Here is a 17,885-nt window from a genome sequence, read left to right on the forward strand (position 1 = left end):
CCTATCCACTGCAAGACACTCTTCAGTTCTGTCAGCCACTACTGCACCTCCCCACTCAAGAATTCTGCCTTGCTTTTCCTGTGCCACACTGTGAGTTGTGGGGACATTGTATTCACATTGCGCCAGTACCCCTGGGTCCAACTGCTTAGACACTACCTTGTTGTTTCTGCTCTGATGCTCAGGGTCATGTGTAAATATATGACAAATATGTTGTAGAGGAAGCGTACCGAGCTCTTCTCAAAGATGCATTGCACCTGATCAAATTTTGTAGTTCTATAATCTCTTACTTTCCTCTTCTTGGGCCTCACAAACTAGTCTTACATCATTTCACACTGTCGCCTACTCCATAGTCCCTGCAATACACTCTAGCCTCTAAAGCCAAGGCTCTGTTCTTGATATGTAAAACCAACTTTCTAGACTACATCCTCACTCTTCCCCCGCAAAACTTGTACTCTATCATAGTCCAGGTTCTTTAAAATGATGTTGGCTTTCAGACTTTTTTCTCTCCTATGACTTAAAAATGCTTATTTTAGGGGTGGCTCCATAGCGTAGTGGTTATTAGCACATCTGCTTTACACACAGAAGGTCCTGGGTTTGTGCCCCAGGTGGACCATACCCCAGGTGCACCAGGCCCCCTGAGTGCGGCGGGGGCGGGGGGTGCGGTGCGCTCGGCCCCAGGGGAGCCTGGCCCTGTTTGTGCCTGGCCCCAGGTGCATGCCAGGAGCTTGTGGGAGGAGATGCCCTGCCTTCAGAGATCCAGTTCTTAAGGGGAAACGGCAACATCCATAAATCAGTGGTAGAAGTGTGGCGGGGAGGAATTAGAAAGGGGAAAAAAAATGCTTATTTTAAAACTAAAAACTAAGCAAAATCTTCTTTGTTCTTGATTAATTTGTCTTTATCCCAAAGTAATGCTACCACTAGACTTATAAAGAGAGAGACTTGAGACAATAAGAAAAGATAATGAGCAAGATAAACTTAATCTTAAATCTCTAAAATTTACCCTGCAGTAAAAGTAGGAGTGAATGGCATTTATCGTGTGCTTAGTATGTGCTGTACCTGGAGTATAAGGGTGAAAACCAGATAGCCTTTCACTTCTAGGCATTGTCCAGTGGTGAGAGGCACAGACACATGCACGAACCAGAGTATTTTACATTAGAATTATTTAGAAGAGATTTAAAAAATACTAATGCCCGTAATTTGACCCCTAAAGATTCCAATTTTAAAGTTTTGGTATGAGACTTTCATGTAAGTACTTTTTAAGTTCCAATCCCAGGTTATTATAATGTACAGTGAAAGTTGAGACCCACTTTCATATGGGAAATGTCTAAAGGTGCTGGAACATTTAGGAATCATATGCCCAAAGAACCAATAAGTCAGTTAAAAATAGTTGCACCAAGTTTTGTGGCTGGCAGAACTGGTTTTTGATAAAATGTGATGATAAAACTTCTTTAGTGTGCCAAATACTTTGACTAGTAGAGAGAACATAATTTCACCTACTCTCACCATCACTACAAAAAGAACCCTCCAAAGTTGTCTCCTGGTCCCAGTAAGTGGCATCACTACCAGCAGCCAAGCTGGAATGGTCCAAAGTCATTTGCCCCTTTCTCTGTCCTCCAGGACACATCTGAAGGACATGGTTGACCAATCCTGTAGACTTTAGCCTTCCAAATGTCCCTCAATTCTTCTCTTTCTTTCAATTACCATTACTCTGCCCTAGTTAACATGCAATTGCTTCCCTTCCGGTCATCAAGCTGTCAGTGTCCCTGCATACCCATTCAATTCATCTTCTTCAATCAGAGGTAATTTTTTAAAAACACATATATATGTCATTGATGGATATCGAGTTGGCTTGGCTTTGAACAACAACCGAATAGAACATAAATTACTATTTGTTAATCTAAAAACAAAAATGTCATGTTTTCAAATTTTGAAATAAAAAAAAAAAGGTAGATTCCTGGAGTTATTGCACAAATCATCATCATTTTTAAGCTATGCTTAGAGAACCTCCAGCCTAGAGGTATAGCTGAATGAACTTCTGTATTCGATTAACTAGATCTAAGAGAAAACTAAACAGTAAAAATAAAGCCAGTAGTAACAAGGATAAAAAAGAGGTCTGTTCCCCCTTCTCCTTTATAACATTTTAGATGTGTCTAGAATAAGTAACTTAGAAAAGGACAGAAAGGTAGCAAGTCTATGCTGAGTTATTTGCACATGTTATGAGTCAACATCACATGGTCTGTTTGGGGTGTTCCTTTAAACTCGGCTTCGGAAATCTGGCTTCCCTTCTAGGGCATCATTGAGTCTCATTTTATTTCTGCTCTTATTTCCCGTCCAAAAATGAAGTTTGGCTGCACTTTGATGTTTTACTGGTTAACTCTGACTATGCAGTTTAAAGGAAATTGTAGAAACCTCTAGTTTGCCCCCAATATCCTTGTTTCTATTAAATATCACTCATTTGCTTTTATTTCTTGTTATTAGCAGACCAGACTAACTTCTAGCAACAGGTTGTCTTTGCTCTCCTATTTCTTCCTTTTCCAATTATCCAGAGTAATTTTGTTTTCCTTTGAGAGCTTGCATATTAAAAATTAACTATGGTACCACAAACTTCTACTAGAGAATGTTCATGGGCTATATATACGCACAGCCATAAATTTCAACCAGAATTTAAATGCTCTTCATTCTGAACTGAATAGATACTCCCACATTTACAGGGAGTTTTTATATCCCTTCCCTAAAGAAATATAACATTTAGTGCTGAGTTGTTAAATTCTTTAGGATCTTAGAGTGTAAAATAGTTGCCTCTGAAACCATGTTTGCTTTATGATTTTCCATGTCTAGTATACTTAAACTGGGTTTGTGAAAGATTTTTCTTTTAAATCCCATTAAAGTATTGTAAATAAAACAATTTAAGTTATAATGAAAACTTTTTGTTATAATAATACAGATCAACCTATCTCATCAATCCAGACATTATTAAGCTTTATGCAGAATTTTTTCTGTAGCTCATTCCCTCAAAAAACAAATGAACAAAACCCCCCCAAAACCAGGGTAAGTTGAATTGTTGAATTATAGGAGAGAATTTTTCAAGCCGGGTGCCAACTGAGTACAAAGTTTCCTTGTGCACAGAGCAGTGAAGTAGTCTTAACCAACATCCTCTAAATAGAGTAAGCGTTGAGCAGCATAGTTTATTAATAGTACTACAAACACACATGTATTTTAGCACAGTAGAGCTCTGTTTAAATGAGATGCCCTAAACACATCACCCACACATGGTGGAATATAAATTGCTCAGATTTAATGAAATGCCAAAATTCTGTTTTAAGGTTTTAAATGTGCTGCTGCCATAATTGAATAAACTATATTTGCATAAAAAAATAATTAGCATTGAATGAAAAGTGTGTTTTAATTATTCGACTGTTTCAACAATTCTAGCTTTTAGCAGTTTATAATTAGAATCCATATTTTATTGCATTTCTTATCTGAATTAATCATTGAAAATTAAGTCTAGTGGATAAGATGTCACTTTTATAGGAATAGTAGCACAAAATAAGGTGAAAATAATGAGTAAGCATAACCCGAAGCATTCATTTTCATGCTCAATAAGAAATGTTCTGTAACACTTTCTTTAGTAATTTAGAAAACTTCATTCTAAAAGTTTTATTAATTTATGAATATTTCCTAGATATGTTTTTGCTATTTTAAAGGTAGAAAATGTGGTCTCTAAGCAATGGTGAATATTTTCTACATTTATCTGTGAATTGATACTGCACGTAAAAACTCCCAATCCAAAGGAATATTGAAAATATTTTGGGACCCATAGAATGTTGTAAAATTCTACATTAAATAATAATTATGTTCATATAATTATTATCTACAATTCATTTTTAAACACATTTTACCAAGTTTGCATAATGCTTTACAGATGCTAATAAAATTTTGTGTGATTTTATATAATCTCTTTGAAGTAGATGAGAAGTCATTATACAACTAAGGGAGAACATAAACATCTGTTAGATTATATAAATACAGAGCAAGTCAGTAATAAAAGTTGCTAATAAGTTTGAGAAATCTAGAGAGCTAACTTATGATCTATCTACTAAATTTCACTGTGGTGTAAATATTAGAAGTTTGCTTTCTCAGGCCTACTGAGAAAAGAATCATTTGCAAAATCATATGGAATATGGTAGGAAAAGAATCTGAGCTATGAGCCTACACGTACCCAGGAGAGTAGCCTACTTGGCTGTACTGGGTAATTAGATATTACAGGTTCCCTGTAGTGCCTGCAGGGTACCATGTGCTGAAGGTGACCAGCAGTGGTTCTCAGCCCTGGAAGAATGCTAGAATCACCTGGGGAGCATTTGACAAACACAGCTGCCCAGAATACACCTGAGAGTGTTTAAGGATAGAGCTCAGATAGCTGTATTTAAAAAATCACCTTACTATTCCAACTCCTAATTTAATGCTTAGCAATTAGGCATTGATTGATCATTGGGAATCATTTGTTTTCACTCTTTATGACTGCCAACCTGGGCATGGTATTCATATTGCCATCCAAATGTGAGCTTCATATTCAGATGCCCAAATATAGAAAAGAGGTTAGAGAGGAAACAATAGAAATGCACAATTCTCTTAGAAACAATAGAAATGCTCCTTGGCCATGTTGAATGTATCAGATTCTTGAATGAAAGGGATTTTTACCTATAAAGCCTTGAATTTGTAAAACGTATACTTTAGTCATAAAAAGGAATACGGAATAGGTCAATCAGGAACAGGGTCGGGTAAGAGGTAAGAGAGACTGTCCACAGGCCTGTATGGTTCAAGGTTGTACCCCCAGGGCCTGGAAGAGATCCTGCCCCATTTTAGGCAACCAGCAAACTGTTTTTGAATGAAGAAATAACTCTGGACTGGAAATGTTTTGTAATCAGAGAAAAGAGCCAATGTCTTTGAATGCTTGGGTGCTCTTTTATTTTGCTGTTGTTAATTTATTTGTGCTTTTAAAAATTGCAAATGCAAGATCACATAGCCACAAAATGGCCACCAAGCTCTGTCTCCTTCATACTTAACCACTATGCTGACTGCCTCTCCAAGACTGACTAGTTGAAGTATGTGTGAAAATGTTTTGAAAACCTATAAATGTAGTGCAAATATATTATTAGCATTAGTTGTCTACATGTCAGTCTCTCCTGCTAGTTTTCTCTCATTCATCTCTATCCCCAACAGAGCTCATATTAGGCACCTGACAGATGTGAGTGACACTTTTTTAAAAAAAGTAAAAATTACTGACTTAAATACTGTAAAAATTGAAGGCTTTCTTTCTGTGTATACATGTCCCTCACTGTGTGTCTTTATAAATGTTTTTCAGCAAATGCAGAAACAGCTTGTTTTTTTTGTTTCTACTTGAGTGGAATTGCATTATTCTATGGCTTTATTCTATTCTTGATTATATACCTTGGATAATTTTCTACATCAATATTGAAACATTTTCTTCAGTTTTTAACCATTGAAGAGTAGTATGCAGTATCTATGTAATGACATTTATGTAGCCATCTTTCTATTGATGGAAGTTTTTGTTTTGCTTGTTTCTTTGTTTTTGTATTCCATTTTTGAGTACTTTTGTAGAATAGATTCCTAGAAATGGAATACCTGATTCTACAACACATATACTTTTCCAGTATGATACCAAACTGCCCTCGAAAAAAGCCTATGTCAGTTTATACTCCCCACATAATGTGTAATAGAGCCCATTCCCACACCCCATCAGGCATAGGTACCATTAAACTTCTCTTTCAAACCACATTTAATGGAAAAAATTATGTTTTATTGTTATATTACATTTGCATTTGTATACCTTCTGAACACTATATCCAAAACTAAAATATATGATATTTTAATCTGAATGGTAGCTAAAATAACCTATTTAACTTATAATATATCGAACTATTGTTCCATTTATTTTCTAAATTTCCCCGTTAAAATATAACTTTGATATTTATGTTTTTTCTATTATCATAATTTATGTAACTATTATTATTGAACATTTAATGTTTTTCCAATGCCTCACTAATATAATCATATAGCAATGAAAACTCTTGTACATGTGTTTTTTCTTTTTATGAATAACTTATTAATACAAATTTTGGACAGTGATATTACTGGATCAAAAATTTTAACTCTTTTTATTGCTCTTGATAAGAATTGTTAAATTGCTTTACAAAAGTTGTATCAAGTTTTATGATTATCAAGAGCATATTACTATAACAGATTCTTGGCTACCTTTCTGAAATATAATTTATTTTAAATTTAAGAAATTACATAAGTTTACTTACATAAATTGTACTTAGTGGAATATATATTCAAAGAATGATGAGATATGTATTTATATTTTCTGTGTTTAAAAAATACTTTATAATGCTGAGAGCAACAAGATACAAAATGAGGTATAAATTAAATATATAAAATCATATACATCAACAATAGATATTTTTAAAACGTTTTTATTATTAAATTTATTGAGGGATAACATTGGTTAAAAACACTATCTAAATTTCAGATGTACAGCTTTATAATACAGCAACTGTATACTCTATTGTGTCCTTACCACCTAAAGTCTGGTTTCCTGCCATCATTTGGTATTTTTTTAATTTTATTTTTTATACTCCCCCTCCCCCCAATAATTGATCACAATGTATATCACAACAGGCCTGAATGTCTTCTACATATTCCTGGGGTCCAAAGATCTGTCTCTTTCTTTCAGGAAATTTACCAGTGGTGTGGTTCCTCATGCAACAGATATGAGCGTCTGAAGGCAAACCAGGTTGCCATTGGCATTCGGGACAATGAAAGGAAAGGAAGATCTCAATTAATTGTGGTGGAAGAAGGAGGTGAACCGTCAGAGCTTATAGAGGTATTGTGACTTAGGTTGTTTTTTAAAAGGTTACCGCTCTTTAAATCAAGTGTGTGTGTATTAGTTTTAACAAATTCTCTACTACTTAGGCTAAGATTAAGAAAGAGAAAGTATCGGAGTTCTCTCAGTCATGGTACTAGGAAAGTAGAACATCAAGACTGTTTTCTCTCATCATTGGAATGACTATCAAAGAAAGCCTTGACTCTATCTTCTGTGGTATTCAAGGGCAGATAGATGGGTGACACTTTTGAGATTGATTTAAGAATATATTTTGAAAGAAAAAAATGGTTTATTATTTTGGGTTTCTAGGCATTTTTTTTAAGCAGCGATGTTCAATTTTAAAATTAATAATTATTTCATTAAAATAATGAAATAAAATCTTATACCAAGAGATTTAATGCACCAATATTTTAAACATTTCAATAATTTTAAACCAAGAATTATAGGCAAGACACTTATAAATTTAGTATAGTTGTTAAATTAATTTGAAAATTGTCTCCATGGCTCTTTATGCCTATGTCATTTACTTAACCATTATAACAGTCTTAGACATAGTTGTGAACAGTTTTGCCCCTTTAATGAAACCACAGTGAGTACCTGAGTGCATATGTTGTATATACTCCCTTAAGTAAGATTATCTGTCAAAGGGCATAATTATATTTCAGGTGTCTAGATACCTGTTGATAAGCTGATTCTCATTTATTTATTCAACAAATATTTATTAAACTCCTGTGGTGTGCCAGGCACTAAATGTTTGCACCAAATGCTGCTTTCTTACACAAGCATTACGTTCCCTCATGACTTTGCAGAGCCCCATCAGAATGTACTGTTGTAAATCTTTTGAATCTTCCTGCATTTAATAGTAGCAGGTGTTATCTCTGAATTTTTATTGCTCTAATTTTCTAGAATATTTTTGCAGTTTTCCCCAATGCTTTTAGCCATTTGCATTTAAGTTTTCTCAGACTATCTTGATTTTGAGCAATGTAATGCATTACAGTTACCTGATCCAGTGATAGCCTTCATAATCCAGTGATCAAAAAATATATAAGTTAATGTTATTGTTTATAACTTCATTACTTTAATATCCACCAAACACAGACTTTCACATTAAGGATGTTTTAAAAACAATTTTAATTGAGTGAGAAGATGTTCATGGTATAATGCTAAAACAAAAGATAGGCTATAATATTTTATATATAATATTTTCTTAATATATAAGCTTATATCTATGTAACTATATTCATATGTACTTATATATCTGAAAGAAATATGCTGAAATATTACCAATATTATCTTTGACTCTTGGGATGTGGTTATTTGTTATTTCCTTCTTCATTTGTCTTGTATTTTCAAAATTCATTATAACGGATATGTATTTCTTTTATAATCAGGATAAAAAAGGCCATCTAAAAAAATAAAATGTAATTTGGGATGGCTTAACTGGATTTTCAATAGTCAGAAAAACATTACTAATAAATTAGACCTTGGAAACTATTGAAAACAGATTTCCAGTCTTTTAATATTTTTTCAAGGCCTCTGTTCTAGAGATATGATCATCATTTAAGTCTTTTAACTCATATTTGGAAGCAAAAATTTATAAGTAAGATGTGTTTCTAATGGATTATAACCTCTTGTTTCAATAACTATATTTTGATAGAAGTGGATCCAGAAACAGGATTCATCCTTGTAGAGTGAGTGGTGGAGGGAGTGTTGCATTAACTCTGGGGCTAAGCTTTTTCATGGTCATCTTGGGTCCAGAGCAAGTCTCCTAACCTCTCGATGTGTTTGGTTCCTCTTTTGTAAAGTGAGGCGTTAGACAAAGTGGCTTTTTTGGTCACTTTAAGTTTCAGTGATCTGTGATCCTATCTTGTCTCTTAGGCAATATCTGTGTTTAATCCCAATCATTCACAGTCTGTTCCAGGAATTGAAGCCAATGAGGCTGAGGGCCTTAACTGTGCAGATATGCATTTGGTGTCCTTACTTACTGGATTTCATGCAAAGTTCTAAGACAGAAAAGTTTAAACAGTCAATTAATATATCATACTGTTATGAAAATGCAAGTTTTAAGAAAAATATGTGTAAAAATATAACTTTGATTATAAAATATTAGTGAGAGGGATGAAGGACATACCGATTACTATAAAATACTATGTCTGTATTTTAGGGACTTTTCATTTTTTGGTTTTTAAAAAGACCTAGAAAACACCTACTTTGTTTACATTCAATACATTCAACATATACTGTATTATATTTGCCAACTCTCTCACACAATGAACTGAACTGAATTTTCAGTGAGAACCTTCTTTTTTTTGCTTGTTTAAGCATTCAGTGGACTTTTCGTTTTTATAAATGTTCTGTAGCCTGATCACAATGTTTAGTAGTTGTTTGATGATTTAATTATGTACCTATGATAAATTAGTTTGTTCAGGCTTTCTTAATGTTGTACCTATAACTATAGAATTCAAAAAGTCATGAACTTGTCTGGGAAAAAAAAAGCACAACTTCATTTTCACTAACCTCTTAATGAAAACTTTCTCCAATTATAAATGTAGTCAATGAACTAGAGTAAAATGAGCCGTACCTGTGACTTTTCAGACCACATTATCATTATTGCAGATAATGTCAAAATATTTGCTGTTATCACTACTTGGTAATTTTTATGACAGTTATTAGACCTGCTGCTCAATAATATTATTTAAGGAGTTAACGAAGAAGCTCATATATTACTTTATCACATTTCATTGTTAAATATATTTTGATATTTTGATAACTGTATTTCAGTGTAATTGGTTTCTATTGTAATACTTGGTATTTTATTTTACATGTTTAAATTATGTTTTTCTTAAAAAAGGTCATAGGCTTCAAAAGTGGTCCAAACTGGTCTGTAGTACACGGACAAAAAGATTACCTTGTTTAAGATAATGGAATACTATTTCTTTTTCTACTGGCATTGCTAGAGAAGGATTCTAAAATTCTAAAAATCCTTCAAAATATCTTTTAAAATTGACCTTTTAAGTGACTCATTTTTAACGAGAATTTTTAAAAAATTATCCTTAAAAATTTTTAATTCTAAATATGACAGTATGCTTGAAATCAAGGACTTTTAAGCAGTAAAATAATCCTATTATCATTACTGCATATTTGATGCTGAATTTTTGGAACATGTCTTTCTAACACATTAGAGTGCTCAACACTAAAAGTATTGAAAAATACTTTTTCCAAGAGTTTTTGAAAAATTGATCTTTATTTTGACATGTTTTAGCTATTTATTGATCACATTATTATTTTCACATGATGTTAATGTGGTTCATCTCTAGAATGATGATAAATTTTTCTTTCAAATCAAAACACTTTGCATAGTGATAGGGGCACTAACCATATAGGACACAGAGACAACATATATTAACGAGGCTGTCTGGGGAAACAGGGTGTGTGGTCAGCCTCTTATCTGTATCTTTAGTACTTTTAAAAGCTCATATGCCTAAATATGAAAATAATCCTGTAAATGGAACTAACTAAAACCTGTAACTAAAGTCACATTTTACTGTTTGTTTTCTCTTCACTGTAAACATTTTTACTATAAAAAGCTGCATGTAAATTATGTAAAGCTTTTTTCTTGGTCTTTCTTATTTTTATATTTAGAATGAATAATCAATGAAATGAAAGAAAATTAAATATTTTACTAGCCCTAAGGTCCCACACTTTCTTCATTGGCACTACACATTCTCTAAACATTAGGAGGGAAGCTAAAAGAATCCCCTGAGGAAAATTCCTAAGTTCAACCATTTATCAATCTGTTTTATACTCATTCATTTTTATAAAAACAGCATCTGGTAGATATCAAAAAGAGAATAAGAAGGGGCAAGTTGTTTAAAATAACAACAGGAAACAACTAATTTTTTTAACCCAGAAAGACTTTTTCAGTGTAATTTAATGAACTTGTTAAGTGTAAAATCATAAATACTAGTGGTGGAATACTGGCAGTAAAAATACTACAGAGAGATTGTAAGCAGATACTGTGTTGCTGAGCTGTTAGATTTCTTGCTTTTATAAAAACATAAAGCCTCCCTGGAAAATCATATGTGCAATCATTGTCTCAGATTCTGGACAAAAAAAAAAAGAAAAAGAAAATTGGAAGAAAAATTAGAATAACATATTATGTCTCAATAAGAGTTTATTGCGTACTGGGTTGGTTCTCAATAAAGTTCAAAGACTCTGCTTATTTTATTGTTTGATTAAGGAAATTAACATGTGCTAGATCTAAAACGGAGAGATGGGGACAGATTGTGAGGGTCTGCAAACTCCAGAAAGCATGGTCAGAATAATAGCACTATTATTTGGAAGGCATCTCATGGTAAAATTTATATATATTTTAGACAAAAGGTAATAGCATATAGGTTAGGTTAACCTCCCAAAACTCTCCCAATACAGGGATTATGTTCATGTTGTTATTATAAATCACAATTGACAACATGGAAATAAAATAATTTTTTCAATTATTCTCTTGACAGTTGATCAGATGTTTATGATGTACTCATCTGGGTACCTTATAAGTAAAATCTAGAGTTGACTAGTATGAATAGTTCTTAAATTATCCTTTAGAGATATCTCTTTAGTCAAAGAGTAAAATTTTAGTCATGTTTTCTTCTCACATTTATTTTGCCAATTAAAATTTATATCTTATTAAGTCTGTTCTAAGTTCCTTGAGGACAGGCACTGCCTTTATAACTGTATAACCTTCCTAGCTCTAACTCATTGATTATTAATACTTGGATAATTAATACAATTAACTGTAAGCTACGTGGTACCAAAAAACTATTCCCTTTGTTTTTCTGTTTTTTAGAAGATAGTTCTGCTTTTAAGACTCTCCTGCATTTTAGATGGTAGCGTTGGCGAAGATATGGACAAATTCATACTATCAATTTAGTTTTAAAACCAAGTATACTTATATAGGAGCAGTTAATGTTCAGATAAGGATAATTCATATATTCTGCCAGTTTTCTTTCTACAGAAGGGTAGTTACAACTGACATCTTGGAAAGTAGCAACTGAGTCTTAAGCTTATTCATATTTACAGCAATACTTTCTCACATATTTGGTAGATTGAATATACTCTGGGTGAAAGTACGTAGCACAGTAAGGAGGAAATAGCTGGTGTCTAATAGTTTTCATTCCGTGAATAAAAAGGCATGTTCTCAGGAGCTGTAGTTGGACATCTCCATCTGTAGACTTGTCCTTCCCATGTCAGGTCACCTCCCTACTTAGTGTCCAGCAACCACAAAACCCACTCTTCTTACTCTCTAATGTATAACACTGCTGTCTGCTGGGCTCGGCCACTTTGCTAGGCTGTTGCCCCCAGTGCTGCTGCTACCTCTTCTCAACACTAGATTAAGGGTAATTATGCTCCATAAACTCCAAGGAACTACACAGATGCAGAGCTTTATTTTTTAGATCACCCAATATATTTATCTTACTCTTCCCCAAAACTTAATATAAAAAATTTGTTCACATTGCTAATGCTTCCCAAGGTTTTATACAACTTAAATATACGGGAAGTAAAATCAGGAGTGATTTTTGAACATGTCATAATCTAAGCATTGGAATGGTCATAAACTTTAGCATATATATTAAAAAGTTAAGAAAAATTAAATTCGAATTTGGAAATTTAGAATTCTGTCAACACCACTCCTTGCAGTTTCTCCGAGGAAATGCTTGCTTCATAGCATAATCTTAGGTTTAATAGATTTACATGGGATCGTATTTTAATATTTTAACTAAAATATCATTATGTAGCTAAATCAAATATGATCATTTTTAGCTTCAGGGAACAAACATAGCTGTTTTGATCTCCTTAAATGTAAGATCTAAAGTTATTTTGTGGGTTTATAACACACACACACACACCCCACTCACTAAACTGTTTTTTGTTCTCTTATTTACTTCATCATTAGTTGCAACTCTGTACTTTGTACAAGTGGAAGTTTGAGTTCCCTGAGATATTAATTTAGACAATAGACCCAGTAAACACTTAAATACTAAAAGACAATAAAAAACGATTTGAGAGGCATGCGTCTCTTTATGTACTGTTCAAGTGGTTTAGCTTCCTTGTTATCCCTTCTTTATTTTCCAGGGTCCTTTTGTAAGTTCTTAGAAAATGGAATAATGTCTTAAATATTTTGAAACTTCTCATTCATGTAGCATGGTGTCTGGCACATTGGAGATGTTCATCAGTATTTGTTTTCTGACTGAAATAACATGAGACCCATATGGAAAGAGGAGGCCCATTTTATGGGTTTACCATTCAAAGATTTTAAGTTGAAGGGATCCAGAATATTTGCCACTTTCTCTATATTAGTTCTGAGGCTACATTACATATAGAGTGAAGAGGAAGTATGAGAGGTACTTCTAGCAAATATAAATCTTTTCTTCTCTCTATTGCATTGTAATTATTTTCTTAATTTTGCTTTAAGGCAATAATACTTAGTGTAAACCCCAAATCTAAGAAATTATAGTGATATGTAGTACATGCTGCAAGGTTCTGATGCTTTTAAGAGCACTACAATTGCTATAACTATTTATAGCTACCATTTATTGATAGCTTACGATATGCCAGGAACTATTGAAGGCACAATTCGTTTGTTGTCATTTATTTAATAAATCTTTTGTTTGGATTTCTAGTATTCAAATACCCATTTTATTCCTCACCAATTCATCCAGTGGAGGAGGTTGAAATATTCTGAACAAAGCTAAAGAATATAGTAACAGAATAGTTAACCACATGCTGCAATAAACATACAGTATTCCAAATAATCTTCCACTTTGTCACACCAAAGTTCAACATGTGACCTTACTGATAAGGGGCCACTTTTACATAATTGGTCCAAACTAATGCTGCTTGGTATTCATTTCTGAATGAGATAATTTTTCCTTTAGTTTTGCAGCTGAAGTGAGGGAATAGTGATGGATCTGTAAATAGGATAATGTAATTCTAAGACAGATGGACTTTATAGAAGAATGGATTTTTGCCTCCACAAAATCTATATCTGAATTAATAAACTAACATAAATATTAAACTGGACCCACAGGTTTCTATTCTCTCTACTTATATTGCTCTTCAAATTTATTGTAATGTTAGTGATAATCTATAACTAAAAAAATCTAACATTAATACTATATTTTCTTTCTACAATTTTAGGTCAGTCTCTTCTTATCTCTTGTGCTAAGAATTAGCCAAACTCAGATATTAACAGGTTGACTCTTCAAGAGTCAGCAATGCACAATTCCTTAGTGTTTATTTTATAATTAGTATTTGTTTAATACCATGAAGAAATGTGTTCACATGTTGGAAAGAACTCTCTAAAATCAAAGCCATCTGGATTGTGCTCCTTAGTCCTGTTTTTTCAGAACCAAGGATCACACTGTGAAGGAATTGGGTTATATTGACTATACTTGGGCAAATTAGAATTGGTATTATGTTTACAAGGGTACCAATACATCCCAAATTTACAGTTACATTGTTTCAGATGTGTGTGTGTGTGTTTGTAATCTGTGTGTTGTATCTATCTATCTATCTATCTATCTATCTATCTATCTATCTATCTATCTATCTATCTATCTATTTATATACATACACATATATATATACAAAAGGGATTTTAAAGTGACTGTCAGGAAAGCACAGTTTGTTCATGTAAATACAGTATATTTTCATGAAAACCAGTAGGAAATCATCAGTTTAGGATAGTCCCTAGCATTCTACTAATCAGGCAAAAGATACTAACATACTGTTAATAAGAAACTATATTAGTATCTGTATGCCAAAAAAAAAAAAAATGCCATACAAATATACTGGGAAATATAGTCGTACATGCATAACTGAGAAATTAAATGTCAATGCTCTATTTCAGTAAATGCTGGCAACTGAAAAAAAAAAAAACTGAAAATAAATTTTAATGAAGTCTAGTAAGTGCATGTGGATAAGACAAATATGTTGATTAAAATGTTTTGAAGCAAGTGGCAAATGAAACACAATTGAATATGAATTGCTGTGATCTTCACTGTCATGGAGCTCCTTTGTTGGTGATGGCATAACTGTTGTACTCTTCAAGGGCAAGGGCAAGTAGCTCACTGGTAGACTGAATTTTCTGTTCACTTCTTATTCTTTCTAGTTGCAATTTTAAAGGATGATATTAGTGATTCTTATCATTAACACAGAAATCTCGTAATCTAAGAAACAATTCATTATGGATTTTATTTGCTGCAGGGAACGGGTGGTAAGAGTAACCACCAGCATGACGACCATCCACTGCTTACCATTGACTGGCATTCTTTTATGGATCTTACAAGGATGGGCTAATTTAATTCTTACAACAGCCCCATGAAGTGGATTCATTTATCATTCCCTGTCTTGGCTTATGTTCCTCCAAAAGCCAACTCTGTGACAAAGACTTGGGCAGGCTGTTATTTGGAGGATAATCCTGGAAGCACCAAGTAGGAGTAAAATGGAGCAATAGTTTGTTATTAAGTTATTTACTGCTGTAGGCAACTGAGACTTAGCCCCAGAGGGACCCTCTGAGAAACTGTATGAAACACACTTCAGAAATGACCCACCGAAGGCTGAAGTGGCTGCAGGATTTAGCTGGTAACTCCCATCCCTCATTGGTTAAGGGTTGCTCCTTGGGTTTGGAGCCTCCAGCCTGCTTGTGCGTGGCTACAGTACAGCTCGGTGGCCAGATAATGCCATCAGAGAGCAAAAGGCTTTGACCTTTAAGAAATTATCTGCAGATGACCTCTGTGGTAGACTGAGATGAGCAGAGGACCAGTAGCATTCTACACCCTCACTTTATAGATGAAGAAAACAAGCCGTGAAGAGGCTATGCAACTTCCCCAGGTAGGAATGGAAATGGATGATCTGTGATTCACACCCAGGCAGCCTTCATTCTAGAGCATACAATCTTAAACATACAGCTGGGAATCCTTTCTGCTGTGAAGTTATTTTATAACTTCCAAAATTTTGCCACACATTTTTGACAATTATACCCATTTTATGTGTTCATGTCATAAGTAATAGCTTTAGCAGCATTATGTCTGTGAGTATAAAAGGTATGCAAATGTTTTTCGAGCACCTCAGAGTATACAAAAGCCATTTTGAGTCTGCTCAATTAAATTTTGGTACTTGGCAGTGTTCTGAATCATGTAGATAAAGTGGAAGTTTTTGCAACTCTCCTGCCATAAAACTTGTCCTAATCTGTTTAAAAGTTATATGTAAGTCATTTATTTTCCTCTCCTTACAAGGATAATAGGAGATTAGATGAAATAAGTGTGTATAAGTGTATGCATATGTGTATATAATGATGAGGAGCAATGAATAAATATTCCCAGGGGTTTAGCTCATGTTCTCATCATAGGCATACTCTCTGTAGCTCTTTGTCTTGTTGGCCTAAAACTAAGAGACTAGAATAGAAGAAACTGGAAAAGAAAAGCAGTTTCATCCTCTCCATTCTTCCCCCAATCCAACCTAAAGTAGTTTTTCCTCTGGTAATCTTAAAAGTTGGTAAAAATAAGCAATGAGTTACTGAGGGAAGAAGCCCAGAAGTGTGATGGTGGAGAGCCAGCTTTGAGAGGAACAGTGTGGTCCTCTGTGGACCTGATACTCTCTAAATATCTCAAAGGATCTGAGAATCCTTACAGGCTATTTTCATATATTTGGGATTAAAAATAAATGAAATATGTCTTACCACTTCTCCTACCTGTCCATGAATGCAATAATTTGTAGGTCATATTAAACTTTTCACTAAATTTAGGAGGAAGTTCAGAATCTTTTCTCTGCAGACTGCTCCAGCAGCCACTGCCCACGTGCGATTTAGCAAGGGCAGGAGAAACTTAGTGTTTCTGCACTGAGAGTCTGTTTACTGAGGGCAGGGGCTACAGCTAACTTGTTAACCTGTTAACCATTATATTCCCAGCCCATTCTAATGCTGATAAATTATAGACACTCTAACAGGGGTCCCCACCCCTGGGCCATGGACCAATACCAGTTCATGGCCTGTTAGGAACCGGACCACACAGCAGGAGGTGAATGGTGGGCCAGCAAGTGAAGCTTCATCTGTATTTGCAGCCGCTCCCCAGCACTAGCATCACCACCTCAGCTCCAACTCAGATCATCAGGCATTAGATTCTCAAAAAAGCACTGGTCCCTGATGCTAAAAATGTTAGGGACCACTGCTCTATAATAAATCTTACATAACTGATATATCCTGCTTCACCAAAATATGGTCATATGTACAACACTAAGTGGGGAGATATGATTAAAACACACTGAAAGATCAGAAAATTAGTTTTATAATCAAGGACTAATGGCATCATATACACAATTGTGGAGAAACTTTAAAGAAGGGAAGAGATTCCTATATCTTTTTCTTGCTTCTCAGCATCATCAGCTACTCCCTTGCTCCTTGCACAGGAGATTATTATCTAGGCTTTGCTTAAAGAAGGATATATAGGTCTGTCTGCAATTTGTAGTTTTAAATCCAGAATATAAGGCTTTGACAGTGATACACTATCAAGACATATAGATTAGTTAATGACATCATTATTAGATCAAGACATAAACAAGTAATAAGTGTAAGTTGATGGGGTGGTGTATGATAAGAACTTGAATGGTAAAATCATCATATAAAGAAACAGAACAGTGATAAGCAGGGGCATCTCCAGGAGAGAGAATGACCTTTTGACCAAAGCAGGATTTAACCCTGGATGCAAGATCAAACTTTTGTTGAGTTTTCACTGTATGCCAGGAACAATCACTTCACATACATTATTTTACTTAATCATCACAATAATTGTGAATGACATTAATTATACCATTTAAAATGTGAGAATAAGGTCACTGAATCAGTAGTGGGTCCATCTAGTTCAGATGGCCTGAGCCTATCAAATGAAGGGGTTGTCAGAAAGACAGGGAGGGGGTGTTCTTTGTGAAG

The 17,885-nt window shown here is 34.1% G+C and overlaps 1 protein-coding gene across 1 annotated transcript in view; it reads left to right on the forward strand.

The window, feature by feature from the left end:
• The window catches only part of SCIN (scinderin), a 65,666-nt gene that overhangs the window by 15,784 nt on the left and 31,997 nt on the right, over nucleotides 1–17,885 (forward strand). The window contains exon 4 of the mRNA XM_039862403.1: nucleotides 6,755–6,904. Within this exon, the coding sequence (XP_039718337.1) occupies nucleotides 6,755–6,904 (150 nt within the window). The remainder of the gene's footprint in view (nucleotides 1–6,754; nucleotides 6,905–17,885) is intronic.

This window comes from Pteropus medius, unplaced genomic scaffold (genome assembly GCF_902729225.1).
Source record: "Pteropus medius unplaced genomic scaffold, Ma_sr-lr_union100, whole genome shotgun sequence".
Taxonomy (NCBI): Eukaryota; Metazoa; Chordata; class Mammalia; order Chiroptera; family Pteropodidae; genus Pteropus; species Pteropus medius.